The 17,813-nt window shown below is 41.9% G+C and overlaps 1 protein-coding gene across 7 annotated transcripts in view; it reads right to left on the reverse strand.

Annotated features, from left to right (window-relative positions):
* LOC122487795 (gamma-secretase activating protein) overlaps window positions 1-17,813 on the reverse strand; it is a 90,850-nt gene that overhangs the window by 4,180 nt on the left and 68,857 nt on the right. For 4 of the 7 annotated variants that reach the window (XR_006298470.1, XM_043588680.1, XM_043588679.1 and 1 more), the window contains 8 exons: window positions 16,710-16,838; window positions 15,796-15,854; window positions 15,118-15,149; window positions 12,754-12,815; window positions 8,926-9,021; window positions 6,009-6,079; window positions 5,218-5,312; window positions 352-471 (listed from right to left, as the gene is read on the reverse strand). Coding sequence is in view for 5 of the 7 variants with exons in the window: in XM_043588680.1 (XP_043444615.1) it covers window positions 352-471; window positions 5,218-5,312; window positions 6,009-6,079; window positions 8,926-9,021; window positions 12,754-12,815; window positions 15,118-15,149; window positions 15,796-15,854; window positions 16,710-16,838 (664 nt within the window). In the remaining 2 variants the exon portion in view is untranslated. The remainder of the gene's footprint in view (window positions 1-351; window positions 472-5,217; window positions 5,313-6,008; window positions 6,080-8,925; window positions 9,022-12,753; window positions 12,816-15,117; window positions 15,150-15,795; window positions 15,855-16,709; window positions 16,839-17,813) is intronic. The other 3 variants (XR_006298471.1, XM_043588681.1, XM_043588682.1) reach the window with 1 other exon arrangement.

The following is a 17,813-nucleotide window of genomic DNA, read 5'->3' on the forward strand; positions in this document are numbered from 1 at the left end:
GCCCCCGTGTACAGAGAAGGAATGTAATAGCTGTGTGTGGACTGAGAAGCCCTTTGGGGCCTCTTGAAGGTCTAAGGCACTTTAAATGAGCCCAAAGGCTGGTTACAGGAAATGAACAGGACCAACTGCATATTACGTGGAATCCATTGCAAAAGGCCAATGAGGATCCCCTTGTTCCGCTACTAAGAATTTCAAGATTTAACGCAGAGCATTCAACAGGGCACAGGGCACTCCTGAGTGCAGCGGGGCCCCGTGTGATCCCACAGGGTCACACCCACGAAGCCAGCCTGATGGTGCTCAGCCTGGAGCACTCTGGCAGTCTGGCACTCTGGCAGACTCAGAGCCTCGTACCTTTCATGAGCCTTGTGACAGCTGTTTCCGTGAGAAGCAACACTCCGCTATCAATGTAATGCAGCAGGTTGTGCAAAGGGAGACAGTGGACACCCAGGATCGTGTGCAGAGTGTGAAAACCTAGCAGAGAGATCAGGAGGGTAAACACAGTCGGCCAGCATCCCAGCCTTCCAGAGGAAAGGAATTCGGTGATGTAGATAAAGCGCTTAGCTTGGTCCCTTGGCACCTAGAGTCAAATAAACGCTGCTAGAAGACAAGGTCCAAGTTTCCTTCTTTGTGTTATCACGACCAAGTAGTGCTCTGGGTACATAGTAAGTTCCCAACAAGAATGTACTGCCTTCACCTCATGTCCCTTCCTAGGCAAACAGACAAAATGCAAGGCCTGCCCAATGAAAAATAGTTTTACAGTTTAATAGGTTTGCGATTCTACAGTAAGATGGCAAAAGAGAACAATTAACAAGAATTTCAAACCCCATATGGCCAGGCCAAAAGGCTGATAGATGGGGACCACGTTGTTGAAGAGGAAACATTTTGGACCAGAAGAGGACAGTCTATATGCCTGATCTCTGGGTATGCCCTAAAGAAAGGCTTTGGGGGTCTACTTGAAGTAAATTATAAAAAAGAAAAATGTAAATAATATGGTCAGATAGCATATCTATAGGAATTCAACAGAGAGGATGGCCCACCCTCATACCTAAGTCCTGTGGGGAGGGTTACTCAAACACTCAGAAACCTAGAGTTCTAAGTACACTGTTAGCAACACACAATAAAAACAAGGGCGCCTGATGGCTCAGTCGATTAAGCGTCTGACTCTTGGTTTCAGCTCAGGTCATGATCTCACGGTTTGTGAGTTCGAGCCCCGCATGGGGCTCTACGCTGACAGCACTGGAGCCTTTTCAGGATCCTCTCTCTTTCCTGTCTCTGCCTCTCTCAAAATAAATAAATAAACTTTAATAATAATAATAATAATAATAATAATAATAATAATAATAAATAAAAACAACATCCATGGGAGAAGAAGATAGCACTCTAGCAGATAATCAGAAAAGCCCTCTTGGAAAAGACAGCATAGAGCACGTGGTAGAACAGTGACAAATAACAAACACATATTGAGGCCTTCAATCTAGGCACTGGCCAACTTGATCCTCATACAACACTATTAGGTGGGAACTACCTGATTCCCATTTTATAAATGGGGAAACCAAGATCCACAGGCACTAAGAAGGTTGCCCAGAATCATACCATTAGTAAGTGACAGAGCTAAATTTGAAGGCAGGCTATGGAATTTTAGCCTATAACATTACCCTGCACCAATAACTGGCAGCTGGGTTAACGGGACAACAGGAACAGAGGCCCAAAAGTGAGAAAGTACAGGGCATGTTCAGAAAGCATTAAATGACCCAGCTGAGTTGGAATCAGGTGTATGAGAGGAATGGTAGGAGGTAAGGCTGGAATGGTTAGTTTATTTAACAGATCAGACGCCTTCCAGACACCAGCCAAGGAGCTGGGTGCACGATAATGAGCCAAACAGACATCACTGCTGCTCCCATCCACCTTCCGGTCTGATGGGAAGACAATCAGATAGTCACAAAATATACATTCTTAAAAATGTGATCAGTTCCATGAAGGAAAAGTGCAGGGTGCCCTGAGTATTGGCAGGGACTGAATGCTGAATGATGGCAAGGAATATCTTATTTATTAGACTCTGGAGAGGGATACTGAAAGTTTCTGAGCAAGATGGAAAAAGGATTTCAGTTTTACTCTTGGAATATTAAAATGGAAACAGGCAAAGAATGGACTGGAGTATCAACACTTTGCTACAAGAGGTATGGAGACTTACAGGAGGCTACTGCATGAACCTGCACCAGAGGTGATGAGGGCATTGACCCTGAAAGAGGAAGGGAGGGATTGGGGGAGACACGTGGCAACAGGTACAGAATTGGAAACTGAGGGGGTGTGGATAGGGAATAACAAAGGATCACAGCCTAATCTTAGGAATTTACATGACAAGGGAATGATGCCCAAAGAGCAGGAACTTGAATTCAGAGCCGTCATGGAGTTTTCTGTCTCTGAGCCCATGAATCATGAGCAATGAGGGACTGAGTCCGAAGTTCTGGCCACATCAAGGGTCAGATAAAGTGAGGACTCTGCCCACAAACAGATGTTAATGGGCTGACAGCTGGAGGAGTCCACTGGCTTCTCTGAATCCAAAAAAAAAAAAAGTGACTTTTACTAACTAATCAACAACATGAGATTTTTCACATGGATTTGGACATTCTTCCTAAGATTAAAAACTGTTGTGAAATTAGTTCTGAAGAAAAGTTTACCTAAGCGTCCTACAGGTTTCCTGGATTCAAAATCACTTCTCCAGCCCTGTGTCTGTGTCCTGGAAACCCCTGATGACGCTTCATTCTCTATCCCTAGGGTACAGCCCCACATCCAACAGTCCTTTCTTGGCTGCCTCCACACATCAGCTCCAAGTAACACAGCCAACTGGCTCCAAGTAGGCATCAGTTCCAAGGCAGAGCTTTTGCAGCCCCCGTCCGCATCCTCCGAGGCTCCTGGCCTCAGGTAGCCAGTGAGGGGAACCCAGGCTCCCTTCAAACTGCAAATGCTCCAGCTATGGTTAAACCATGACTTCCTTTTCGGGGTCCTTGTTGCCTTTTCCTCTTTAACCAAATGGATTACAAGTTTCTGACCCTTGGAACTCAAACAGTTCTCACTAATCCAGGAGGCTTGGAAAGCAAGCACACAAACACAAGGACATGGGAAAACACCGGTGTTTACACACACATACACATGCACACCCACGTGATCCAACCTCACTTCACCTCTATTTCCACGTCAAATGAAGGAAACAAAGATTTAAAAGAAGAGGAGAGAGGGATACTGCTCTTACTTGACCCATGGACACAAACCATTAAGTGTACTCCTAATTATTCTCAGCCACTATGGATAACACTTTTCCACCATGTTTCCCCTCCTTACACATGCCTGTGGAAGAATGTGATGTTCCACAGAAAGTAAAGTCTTCTGATCTCTCAAGTATAATGTTTTCCCCATGAGTCACGTTCATTTATTTACAAAAGAGGCTTGAACATCCACGGTGAACAAATCTGGAAGTGTCAATCATTCCTCTAACAAGTCTTTTGTGTTCATGACAAATAATTAAGAGCTTAAGGCAGAGAGCTATAATATAGTTTTCATGAAATCCCTTTAGTCTTTCTAGAGGGCATCTTGCAACTCAGATTCCATCAGGATCATTTAAAGCCATCTATAATGTTCACGAATGGTCACTTTCAGATCCCTACAAAATCAAAAGAAACTCTTTTTATACCTCCACTACAAGCAGCTCTTATAAGATAAGGTGTATGGATAGAGAACGCATGAAGGATTCCAAAGCATGAAGGATGTATCACAAATGCTGACAAGCCAAGACTGCTGTGGGGATTCCTGGGCCCATAAATAGTCAATGTTTCAGCATCAACTAATTCAAATGGAATATAAAATTCAAGAGACAGCACAGAATAGTAGCTAAAAGCACAGATTCTGGAGCCAGACTGCCTGGATTTGAATACTGGCTCTGTTGCTTAATAGCTGTGTGACTTTTAGGCAAGTTGCTTAGCCTTTCTGTGCTTCAATTTCATCATCATAAAAGGGGAAGAATCATAAGTGGAACCCTATGAAAGTGCCATTTTTGTTGGTCAAAAATTGGTTGGATATTGACAATTTAATGTGGCTCAATTTAAGTTCCCACCATTTAGGACTGGTATGAAGATTAAATGTGCTTATTTATATAAAGTACTTAGAACAGTAATGAGCATAAAATGGGCACCATACTCATACTGGTTTAAATTTTTTTTGTGTGTTTATTTTTTTTGAAAGAGAGACAGAATGTGAGCGGGGGAGGAGCAGAGTCAGAGAGGGAGACAGAGAATCTGAAGCAGACTCCAGGCTCTGAGCAGTCAGCACAGAACCTGACTCAGGGCTCAAACCCCTGGACTGTGAGATCATGACCCGAGCCGAAGTCAGACACTTAACCTACTGAGCCACCTAGGCTCCCCGATCCTGGTTTAAAATGAATAAATAAAAGAATGAATTACTGGTATATTATTGGATAGATGTATGTGTATAAATAAACAAAACTGGCTGATAAACATTATGTAGTGATAGTTATCATAAAGCTTAACACCTGTCAGAACTTAGATGTAATGAACACAAAGACGATGGGAGCTTATTTGTTTCGTATAAAGGATACTGGTTTATATACACCTGTTCCCAACTGGACTTCTGTTAATTTTTGTAACTGCTCTAATTTCTAGCACAGTACATGGAATGGAATTTTAAAAATCAACAAATTGTTTACTGAATGAACAAATGACCAATTAAATGAATGACTGCATACACACATGCCAAGGTTGTTTTGAGGCCTGACTTGCTCCTGTTTCAAAGTCCTAAGGGCAATTTTTAGCTTCCAAGCACATAAGAATCAGCTCAAGTTCTGACACCCAGCCAGACCCACTTCCTTCTGAGTGTTAACTTTCTCAATCAGATAAACTAAGCCTGGAGACATCAGAGAAAGATCTCCATGAATCATCTTCACTGGTTCAAAGTATCTTAGCAAACTGCATGGGGACCAGCCTAGGCTCCCTAAAGTTAGTGACAAGGCATAGCATAGTTTAATAATTGGAGAGATCTGGTCTGCAGAGAACCAATGTCAGGCCCATCTCTCACGGTGACGCCAGATACCCAATTTCTCAGACACAGGAGATCACATCCTTAAACTCATAATGTGCCAAGACTGGGACCACATGAAGAAGAAAAAACAAATTTCTTACAACAAAAGACAAAAGAGCCAAGACTTACCGGGAGGCAGCGGTAAAAACAAATTCTTGGTAGCTTCCAGAATCCTGGTCATGATGTGAAAGACTTTAAATTCAGCTGCACTGGCCCTCCCACTGCTGGGTAAAACAACACAGCCACAGTCAGCCAAGGGTTAATCTCTAAAACCCTGTTTGTAGGGGCACCTGGGTGACTCAGTCAGTTAAGCCTCTGACGCTTGATTTTGGCTCAGGTCATGATCTCACGGTTCGTGAGATGGAGCCCCGTGGGGCTCTGTGCTGACAGTGTGGAGCCTGCTTGGGATTCTATCCTTCCCTCTCTCTCTGCCCGTGCTCCACTCATGTGCACTCTCGCTCTCTCAAAATAAACAAACATACATTAAAAAAAAAAATCTGTTTTTCTAAGCAGTGGCTCTGAGTACCTAACAGAGATGGAATTCATGCTAATGGTGAAAGGCTAGGCCCTGCTGAAAGCCTCATAAGTATGATGGCGACCATCAGTCTAAAGCCTAGAATCTAACCAGACAGAAGGCACATAAAGGATAAATGGTATTAATTGAAATTCCCCTTCCTAGCAGTCCTGAGCTCACACGTCCCTCCCTCCTCATCAACCACACGTCAGGGAAAGAGGATGGGTGAAGTAACAGGGCAATTCCCTAAATACTGAGTATAGAATTAAGATAGACAGTGTCAGGGCTGGTGACAACTGCTGTCAACTGTTAACTTCCAAAAAAGCTTTGCCCAAGCAGGCAGCAATTAGGGTTGTTTTAACTCTTTGCACACCTTGATAAAAGAGAGCAAGAGATACTTGCGTACAAGTGGGGAACACAGGGGTGAAGACTGTGTTTTCTCCAACTGGTTTCCATTATCTGGCAGACGAGATCCAGCTGGAGGATAAAGACAGCCTGTTAGCCTTTGCCCATACCCTCTCCCTCAGGGGTCCCTATAGCTAGCCCTCCGCAGGCCTGATGGGCACGCTCAGGGCAGCTGGCATGTGGCCTGTGCCCAGACACAGAACCAGCCTTTCTGCAGTCCATTCTGAGGCACTGGAATCCAAAATGGAAAGACTGAAAATGCACACCAGAGTCTAACAGAGACCCTTCTGTCTATGCAGGCAGTGCCCCAACTGAGCTTCCCCAGCCTGGTTAACAGGCCCTCAATCATAGGCCCTCTGCCATCAGCGAAGGTCAAGTCCAACTGGATTTGTTCTAGGCCTGGTACATGACAAAGGTCAGCGGCTGACAGTGAGAAGAAAGGAGACACAGAAGAGAATGGAGGTCCTGAGTGTCGACTGTGGAGTAAGACTGCTTTCAAGTCCAGGTCATACATTTGACTAGTTTGTCAGCAACAGAGCAGTCTCCATGGGGCTGTTGCCAGCCATGAATCCATGCACTACACGTGTAGGCTTAAGGACGGGGGGCATATGGGGCAAATCAGAAAGGATCTCCATACAGGCACAGGCATAAGAGTTTATTCTCAGTGACAGAGATTCTCAGTTTCTCTTTGGCTGAAATCAGGTAAGATAACTCATAAGCAATATAGTCTGGTTCTGCAGCAACTTCCTCCATTTGTTTTAGAAAGCCTGTTTAGCCACCCTCCCGAGAGGACTGGGAGACAAGGCTGTTTGCTGCTGGGCAGGAGCAGGTGGATTTGGCCTCCATCAGTGGCAGCCAAGTCTAGTCACGGGTATTGAGTTTTCTGAGGCTACAGCTCTACCACTTCTGGTCCTATTAGTTCTGGTAGTTGTTAACACAAACTGCTGTTAAAAGTTTTATGTGGGGGCGCCTGGGTGGCTCAGTCAGTTGAGCGTCCGACTGTAGCTCAGGTCACGATCTCATGATCTGTGGGTTCGAGCCCCATGTCGGGCTCTATGCTGATGGCTCAGAGCCTGGAGCCTGCTTCCGATCCTGTGTCTCCCTCTTCTCTGCCCCTCCTCCACTCTCACTTTGTCTCACCCTGTCTCTCAAAAATAAATAAATGTAAAAAAAAATTTAAAAAAAGTTGTATGTGATTAACTGCAAGGAAGCATGACGCCTGAACAAAAATCCCTTAACACATTGGAAGGTGAAATTTAAAGTCAACAGAAGGAATGATGACAGATGGACATGTTAAATAATTGTGTTATTAAAGGACAAAGAAAGCAAGTTAATGTCAGCATGGGAAGATCAAGAACACGTTCATAAATTGAGTTCCTGGGTATAGTTTTACTACAAAGAATTATTATTATTTAAGAAAGTTTCAATGCCGGAGAGCCAGAGCTACTCAGTCGGTTAAGCGTCTGATTCTTGATTTCAGCTCAGGTCATGACCTCACGGTCCATGAGTTTGAGCCCTGCATCGGGCTTTGTGCTGACTATGTGGAGCCTGCTTGGGATTCTCTCTCTCCCTCCCTCCCTCTCTCTCTCTCTCTCTCTCTCTCTCTCTCCCCCTCTCCCTCTCTCCCTCTCTTTCTCTCTTTCTCTCTCTCCACCCACCTCCCCCCCGCCCCTCACAGCACTTGTGGTCTCTTTCAAAATAAACAAATTTGGGGGAAAAAAAGATGAAGAAGACAGTTTCAATGCCCTGCTTGTAAATATCAATATATGAGGATTCCAACCTCTCCTAATGTATTAAAAACTGTGAAATTCAAAGATACTATTTAAAAAGACACTGGTGAGGGGCACCTGGGTGGCTCAGTCGGTTGAGCGTCCGACTTCGGCTCAGGTCATGATCTCATGGTCTGTGAGTTCAAGCCCTGCATCAGGCTCTGTGCTGACAGCTCAGAGCCTGGAGCCTGCTTCCGATTCTGTGTCTCCCTCTCTCTCTCTGCCCCTCCCCTGTTCATGCTCTGTCTCTCTCTGTCTCAAAAATAAATAAAACATTTAAAAAATTTTTTAAAAAATAAAAAGACACTGGTGATTGTAATAAAGGCAGAAAACTATAAAAGGTAATAAAATTAAACAAGAAATTCAATCAGGGCTATACCTAATACATATATGCAAACATATATGTTCACACACTGGTCATTTGCATACTGTTCTTACCCAAACTTGGAGAAATGGAGTGTTCTTTCTCTTTATGTGAATTTAAATACTTCAAGAAACTGGTCTACCACACTATTTCTAGGTTCTTAGTAGGGTCACACCTGAACTCCATACACTTTCTGAGAGACTCAAGACTGCCTCAAAATTCAACTGGTCACACCACTTCTATTTACACATGGACTGGTGTTATTAATTTGGATCACACAACTTCAGTGAGTGACTACTGGCTACTGAGTAGATAAGCTACCAATTCCACCAGCAGATTCTAATGTGGGAGTATTTATACAACTGAGCTAGAATCTGGCCTAATTGGGCTGTTAGGCACTCATTAAGAATTTAAGTTCAAGTTCTCTCATGTCTTCATAAACCTCCATGTACAGAAATCATTACCTATGGTTTAATAAGGAGTTAGAAGATGCCAAGATGACATATGACATGTGAACATTTGGCAACCATGCCAAGTTCATTACTGTTCTATCCTTCCATGAACATAAAAATCACCATTTGAAGGAACTGCAATAAACTACTTTCATAACATTGCTTTTTTGTTTCTTTTTTCCCTTTATTCAATCTCCAGCACCAAATATACTGGTTTGAGGACAGGAAATCTGTAAAAAACCTAATCTGAAAAACTGAACCATATACTGGGAGCTACATACTGGGAGACCAGGGTGGAAGGAGCATGATAGAGAACAAAAAAGCAAAACTAACCAGTTTTGAAACATAGTCCAGAACCATCTGTTCAATTTTCTTCTTTTCTACACCCTGTAGGTGTCTCAGAAGATGGTCTTTTAGCTCAGACACCATCTGAAAACAGGATACAGATTAGATAAGTCACAACCTGCCCACTCACACCTGCTACTGGTTTAAACTAGATCCATTTATTAACACTCTTTACCAATATGAAAAATACTGGGTCTGAAGGTCCCACCAGCAGAAATGTACAAACCCATAGTGTTACTTCAATAGGCATAAGTCAAGGGCACCAACGTTCTCCTCAAGAGGAACTACTGATGATTCCCTCAGTGAGCAGCCAACAATCCGATTCCCAGTCTTAATTAGAATTCTCCAGAGAAGCTGGGCAAAACCATTAGCTTAGAAGTCTTTGGGATGTACCAGATGGTTGAAGTCTAGTGCTCCCAGCCCTGGAGAACTAAAAGGAACTACTCTAATCATAGAACAACTGGGAGTTGGAGGGAGGGAGGCATGGTGTGGGACCTTTGGAAGGACACAGGCAGGAGTAAAAAGGAAATGCATCAGATACCTCCCTCTGCGCAGTGGTTACAGACACTGAATAAAGCCCCTACATGGAAAAGTAATGAAGTTATTGATTCTATTGCCTCCAAACAGGCTTGTATACCTACTCTGTTCTTGGAGCTCACCAATCAGTGTGGCATCCCAGCCCTCCCCACCTTTTGTTTTTCTGTCTCCTTCCTTTCTTTTCCCCTCCCTTTGCCTAGATGCTCTACTCAGCTAGATGTCCTCCTGGCTAGAGAGATTTTTGCATGAATAAACACCATGAGAATTGTACAATTGACATTATATGTGCACATATCTTCTATTTCAGCAGATTTGCATGTATAACATCCTAAGCAAAACTTAGCCTGTGGCATTCTGGGCCATGTGTTCATCAATTAGGCTTAAAATTTTTTGATTTATGACTACTGCATGCTTTTTTGTGCTTTTCAATTTTTCTATAATAGCCGTAAAGATGAAAATTTAAGTCACCCATAATCCTATCATCTATGTTAACATTTTGAATTTTTAATTTTCCTTTTCTCTAGTGTGCACATTCATTCTAATGTTTCCTAATTTGGTTTTTTTTTTTTTCATATAATAGTTTATGTCACTAAATATTCTTAACCACACAGGTTGTGATGGCTGCACAGTATTCAATTTTAGGAAAGTACTAGAATTATTTATTCCCTTCTTACACATTATGAGATGCTTCTTATGCAAGTATTAATAGTACTGAAAAAAATCCTTATACAATATTTGTTTGCCATATCCCCAATTACTTTCTCAGGCTAAATTCCTAGAAATGGAATTTGTTGGGTCACGTACTTAAGGTTTGTAGAGACACTGCCGAAAGACACAGAGACACTGTGGTTATACTAATTTTTAGCCACATCACATGAGACTGCCCAATTTCCCGTATGCTGAACTTTGTAATTTTTAAATTTTTGACAATTTGATACACACATACATAAATTTTTTATATTAGATTCTTTAATCTATCTAATATTTTTGTTGGTTTATGCTGTAAAGTAGTGGTATTTGGGATAGGGGGACTTCAATTGTCTTTTCCAAATAGCCAGTCATTGATTGAAAATTCTTTCTTTCCATGGTGATTTTTAAATGCCTCATTTATGATACACTGAACATTCAGATTAAAACTAGAGTCTCCGGACGGTCTATTTTGTACAAGCACCACATTGTTTCAATTATCGTAGCTCAACAACATACTTAGCTATCTGGCAATGCTAGTTCCAGTCCTCTTTGTCAAGTGAGTCACTTGGTCAACTGTCAGAGAAATTTCATTGGCTTGTTAGTTGTAATTTTATTAAACCTAGAAGCTAAGGATTTGGAAATGGAATAATGTTTTTCATTTACTTTTCTAACTGGTTAATCCTAATAAAAAAGAAAATAAATTTAGAATCACCAGCTTATTAACTTTTTCCTTATTATTTCCCATTTCCCCAGTTGATTATTTTATTTGTTTGTTGCACTGGACAATCATAGCATCTTCTTTTACTTTTGTTTCTTATTGCACTATATAGAATTGCTAGAACAATATAAAATTTTAGTGAAAATAGCAAGGATCCTTAACTTCCTTCTGATTTTAACAGGAATGCCCCCAACATTCCATTAAGAAGGGTGTTAACCATTAGTATTAGAATATCTTTTTGCCTAATTGATGTATTCCAGGAGTGGGATTTTACTTTTATCAATTTTAAGCACCTATAAAGATGATCTTTTTTTTCCCTCTTTGAACTAGTGATATGATGAATTACATTAATGTATTTGCTAATATTAAGCCTTCCTAGAAAAAAGCCCACCTGACCATGCCATATTTTTCAAATGGACAACTGGAAAATATTTTAATTAAGCTTGTGGTATCTATGTTTATAAGTAAAAGTGGTCATTGTTAGATTTTGGTTTTAAGGTTATGCTAGCTTTCTAAAGTGACTGAGAAGCTTCCCATTTTTTTTTCCCAAAAAAATAATTTACATAGCATGGGGATGATCTAGATCCTTAAGATCTAGATCCTTAAGCCAGTTTGAAAGAACTGACTCATTAAATAATTTGGTGACTTTTTTGGAGATAATTTTTGACAATTTTTTCAAATTATTTATGGTTATTGTGCTTTCAAGGACTTCTATTTCTTCTTGGCTCAAGTTTGGTATTTCTCTTTATTAAGGAAAATTTAACTGGAATTTTCAAATGTGTTTTTCTCATATTTTAAAATTTTCCGTAATTTAACGTAATGGATTACCTCATTCCTAAGCCTGTACAGTATTAAAAATATTTTATTGGGGCGCCTGGGTGGCGCAGTCGGTTAAGCGTCCGACTTCAGCCAGGTCACGATCTCGCGGTCTGTGAGTTCGAGCCCCGCGTCAGGCTCTGGGCTGATGGCTCGGAGCCTGGAGCCTGTTTCCGATTCTGTGTCTCCCTCTCTCTCTGCCCCTCCCTCGTTCATGCTCTGTCTCTCTCTGTCCCAAAAATAAATAAAAACGTTGAAAAAAAAATTAAAAAAATATTTTATTAAACTTGTCAGATGTCTCTTTAATCATTTTTTAAAACATATTTTGGATGTATTTACCAATTCCGCTCTTACAGTAATTTATATAACTCTCTTTGGTCTTCCTACAGTAGGACTTCTTGAGAAAGAATACTTTATTCTGTTGTGTTTTAAACCCCAAATACAAATGCCACAGAGACATTGTTCTTCCCTTGTTTCAAAAACTTAGTGGAGTACATTTCCTTATAATGTTCCGTAATTATATATTTTGGGGGTGACTGATTATGTATGTCTCTCCCACTAAACTATAAATTCTAAAAGTGCAGGGGTGCCTAGGTGGCTCAGTTGGTTAAACGTCTGACTCCAGATTTCAGCTTCAGGACCTCATGGTTCATGAGCCCAGCGTTAGGCTCTGTGCTGATAGTGTGGATCCTGCTTGGAATTCTCTCTCTCTCTCTCTCTCTCTCTCTCTCTCTCTGCACCCCCCCCCCCCGCCACTTGCACGTGCTTGCTCTCTCTCTCTCTCTCTCTCAAAATAAATAATTAAACCTTAAAAAAAATTCTAAAAGTGCAGAAATCTTATCTGTGTTGCTTAACCACTGACCACACAGGGCCTACAGGGCTGATAACAGCTAGATGTTAAAAGAATGAATGAATGAATGAATGAATGAATGAATGAATGTGAATGAAAAGAATGAATGAAAGATAAGGTTAGCATGAGAAGTACAATCTAGCCCTTTCCCCTTTTCTTGAAGCCTATCATTTTCCAGCACCCAAATGGCCCACAGACCGCTTACCAGACCCATAAGCAGTCTCTGGTGGTTGTCCTCCTCCTGGAAGAGGGGTGTTAATCTTGGCTCTGAAATTAAACAGAGCACGAGTCAAGCAGAGTGGTTTTCAGAAAATGGGCTAGAAGAAGAGAAATCAGCCTGGGTTTCCCTTCTCTGACTTATTGGGAAAACTGAACACTTTGTTGATAGGATGAAATTTTTCATTACATGTGTGACCTATTCCTACAAGCTGAACTTATCACTCAGGTGATATGCAGCTCTATTCTAACAGAGGTAGAGACTAGGAAAGAAAGAAAATGAGGAACACATTTCCCAACACCAATAGGATCTGGCTTTGATTCCTCTTCAACATGAAAACTCACCACTAAGAACCTCTGCTTCACTGGTGTCAGGGAGACTTGCGTCCTCTCTTACTGCCAAGGAGGGCATAACTCAGGGACAGGGACTTGGTGAAAGGATCGCATGACTCCCTTCTTTGTGACCCCCTGTAGTTTAGTGACCTTGAGAGTCACAGAACTGAGGATACCTGTCAATTCCTGCATCAAATAATACTAACTGAAACAAGTTATCCAACTAAAAGGTAACTAGATCAAGATGGGAAAGTGACAGGGAAGGGGCAGGCAAGCACAGTCTCACTAGATGTGCCCTCACACTCCTCTAACAGCACCTGGGTGCCCTGCTCCTCCTCTCCTGCAGCACCTGAGCCACAGCACCTGTCAAGAGAGCAGACCTTCCCAGCTCAGCAGGCTGGTGACCCTATGTGGGATGGCACAGAGGCCTCTTGACCCCTTTGGATAAATTCTACTGGATCCTACACAACCTTCCTGATTTAGAGGAAGTCATTCCAGACTTGACTCCAGCAGTCCTGAATTTCACACAGATTGTTCTGTTTCTGTTAGCAATGACGTTCTTCCTAGGAAACTAGTACAAACTAAGCACGTGAGAGGAAGTGACAAGTCCCTAATGTGCCCTCAAAAAGGATACTGGTCACAGGATGCAAACTGGCCAAAAGTACAGGGGCAGGAGTGACGGACACGACAAAATCCTGGACAACCAGCAACACTTCCCAGATTGCAACATTCCCAGCAGTACGTGGAGGGTGAATATGAATCAGACACATTCACACCCTGGCCGCTGGGCAGGACTCTGGCTAGTGGCAGAACCCCCTGGCTTCAGGCATGGATGGCCTGGTAACACAGGCTGAGGATGGTTCCCTTGGGGCTGTTCAGTGAGCACAGGCTCTGTCGGCCTGGGCTGGATGACAAGTTCACTATCATGGTTCACATGGGCTGTGCACACAGCTGCAGGATGTACCCCAACACACTATATAAAATAATTTCTGTTAGGGTCACCCAATATATACCTAAACACCCGAGCCTATAAAACAACAGTGGGATATAAAAATAACAGCTTTTCAAATGGAGGCTGGCCTCCATGAGGCACGAAAGGGTTCCAGGGGCAAAACCACAGAAAACTTGTACCTGGGTATGCTTAACATTCTCTTCCCCCAGTTTCACCTGGACAAACACCCTGTTCATCAAGACTTACTTCAGACGTTGCTCCCTCTGGGAAGGCTTTTCTAACCTCGCTCAATCACCCCCACTCCTGACCCACTCCCTCCCCCACTATGGTTCTATAACACCTGTCACCTGGTTTAGAAACCATGTGTTAGCACCTCTTCCTCACACATTCATGACAAAGCAGCCACCTCAGGTATCCCCTGCACCAAGAGCTGTGCTGTATGAGGCACTATAAACATCAGCCCATTCACACTCATTTTCTCCTCACCTTGCCCTGAAAAGGATAGCGCACAAAACGAATAGACGGCTTGCCCAGGAGTACACTGAGAGCACTGTGGACAAACTGGAAGTCAAGCCAAGTTCTGTCCAGGTCCAAGCCTGTGCTCTTCCCCCATAACCACACAGCTCACCCAGAGACTCCTCATATTTATACCCCTATGGCCTAGCCTAGTGAGTGCCCGAGTGTTAACCAAGTCACAGACTCTCGCATGATCAGCCCGCTGGAAAGAAATCAGCTCTAGGCCAGGGGAACTGCCCAAGTGCATCCTGTGGGTACAGCCACAGGGCATGGTAATTAGATCAAGTCCATGAAGAAAAATAATGAAAACCACAAGGCTAACACTGAAGGACTGGCCCAGCAAAAGTACATTCAGCAGCTGCCCCTGCAGGTCCTGGTGCCAAGACAGACAGGGAAGGAGCTGGGTGGTCCCTCTAACAGGAAGATATTCAAGGGTACTGCCTTCATTACACTACTGGGTGTGATTTTCTTGCCAACTCACAGTGGTAGGAAAGACAGTGTTACAAACCAAACACTGACATCCAGAAGGCTTTATTATAGGTCTTTTCTTACCCAAATTCCTTGCTTCTAGGTTAGAAATCACCCTACAAAGAAATTAGCCAATGTTATTCACATATAAAGATTAAAAAAAAAAGCCACAATACCATACAAAGACATCCTCCATAAAAACCACTGCAGAAACTGTTCTCAGGTCGCTGAAAACCTCAAACACTTTAATCAACTTGGCAGAAGCCACATTAGGCAATTATAAGATCTCAAAATCCTTTAGTGCAAACAATGACAATAATTCAGAACAATCGCAGCTCTCAGTTATTGGAAATAATGGGAACAGAAAATAGAACAGGGCTGGAATGGGGCCTACACTTGTAGCACTCTGAGATGACTCATCTATCCAGAAAATGTGCTTTCAAAATAAGAGCCAGTTCGTCAGTCCACTGACACTTTTTAAATGAACCTACTGTCTCTACCCACCTTAAAGTGCTCAGTTAGTAAGAGCTTTATCACTTATAATTCATCCATCCTCTCGATGAAAGTCTACATGGTTTAACACATACAATTTTCCCACTAGAAACTCCAGCACTGAACTCAAGAATAGGGCCCAGGTGGCTGCATTCATTTAAGTTGACAGCATCATCTGAGGGTACTCAACAAAAGTAAGCTACTTCCATGAAAGTTACCCAAAAAAGGAATCGCAAAAGATTAGGAACACCAATCCCTAATTTTACTTACTTCGTTGCGTTATCAAGAATATTCTTCACATACACCATGGACCTTCTTCTTCCTGTTTTCTAGAAGGGAGAACATGTCAGAGGTGTGGAAGGTAGAGGTTTTGTGGGTGACATTTTTCACACTAAGGACATAATGCAATATAGGAAAGAAGTATAATTTTAGCAAAAAAGAAATATACTTTCCAAGTAACCAAAATACCTAGGTTCTTAAAAATTTGTTTAGAAAACATTGTAGTCTGAAATTATTAGATTTGTAGGAAGGTGCAAGTCAACTATACGCTGTTGTGTTATACACAACAAAACTACAATTATATACAATGCTAAAGAGAGATTTCATGTACTCTCCACCCGGTCTCCCCCAGTGTCTCCATCTTCTATAAACAACTATAGTACAGTATCAAAATCAGGAAACGGATGTTGGTAAGATGAGGGTATAGTTTGATGTCATTTCATCATATATGCAGATTCATGTACCATAGTGCACCACCTCGATCAAGTTACGCAACTGTTCCATCTTTCCAAAGATCTCCCTTGTGCTGCCCGCTTTGTAGTCAGTCCCAGCCACTCTTTTTTCAACTATCCCTAATCCCTAGCAACCACTAATTTGGGAACACCTAGATTTTTAAATCAAATTTTAACTATACAAGTACTGCAAGAACCCATGTTAAGACCTGGAGGTTAATCCCATTTCTACTATGAATATGCTGTGTGTGTCCCTTAACCTCTGTGCACTTGATTTTCCTCCTCAAGAGAACAGAGAGCAGAGAAGCACTTTGGTCTTCTTGCAACAATGCAAAAGGACCTGGCAACTGGAGAGACCTGCAAATTTAAGCCAGCCTCAAGACTTAAGGGCATCACCTCATCAAATGCACTATGCTTTTGCTTTTTGCTTTATTCTTATGAATCCACACAAACCTCTTCTGAGATCAGGCTGTGCCATTCTCTCCTGACCATGCTGTTGTTATAGTGCAAGTGTGGCTTGGAGTACTTAACATATTCCAGGTTGGAGTTCAGTTTTTCCCAGTAACCCTTAAAACTATGCACCTGTAGGAGACAAAAACATTGGTGAGCTTGAGAAGCAGGGCCTGTGGCCGAAACTACCCGGTAAGGATCACTGGAGCCTTGCTGCAAAGCTGGGCTTGCTTTACTTCTTCAGCTCTCATAGGGTAGCATTTATGAGTGAATTCTTCCCACGAAAGATGGCATTTCCCTCCTGAAAGGAATTCTAAATTGGAGAGACTTGGGGTGCCTGGGTGGCTCAGTCGATTAAGCATCTGACTCTTGACTTCGGCTCAGGTAATAGTAATACATTTTTTTAATGTTGAAGGATATATTGACACAAATTGCTTTTAAAGTTTTAAATTTTAAATTTAAGTATAATTAACATACAGTGCTATATTAGCTTCGGGAGTGCAACACAATGATTCAAGACTTCTATATATGAATCAGTGCTCACCATGGTAAGTGTAGTCAGCATCTGTCATCAAACAACATTATTACAATCTTATTGACTAGATTTCCTATGCTGTACTGTTCATCCGTGACTTATTTCATAACTGGAAGTTTCTACCTCTTAATCCCCTTTATCTAATTCACCCATCTGCCCCCCACCCCAGATGCCCTCTGGCAACCACTAGTTTGTTCTCCATATTTAAGAGTCTGGTTTTTTTGTCTATTTTTGTTTTGTTTCTTAAATTTCACATAAGTGAAATCATAAGGTATATGCCTTTCTCTGTCTGACTTATTTCACTTAACATTATATCCACTAGGCCTATCCATGTTGTTGCAAATGGCAAGATCTCATTCTTTTTTTAAAACTGAGTAATATTCCATTGTATATATATACCACTTCTTTATCCATTCATCTATGGATGGACACTTGGGTTGCTTCCATATCTTGGCTATTGTAAATAATGCTGCAATAAACACAGCGGTGCATGTATCTTTTCAAATTAGTATTTCACTTTCTTTGAGTAAATACCCTGTAGTAGAATTATTGGATCATATGGTAATTCTATT

The sequence above is a fragment of the Prionailurus bengalensis genome, chromosome A2 (genome assembly GCF_016509475.1).
Source record: "Prionailurus bengalensis isolate Pbe53 chromosome A2, Fcat_Pben_1.1_paternal_pri, whole genome shotgun sequence".
Classification (NCBI taxonomy): domain Eukaryota; kingdom Metazoa; phylum Chordata; class Mammalia; order Carnivora; family Felidae; genus Prionailurus; species Prionailurus bengalensis.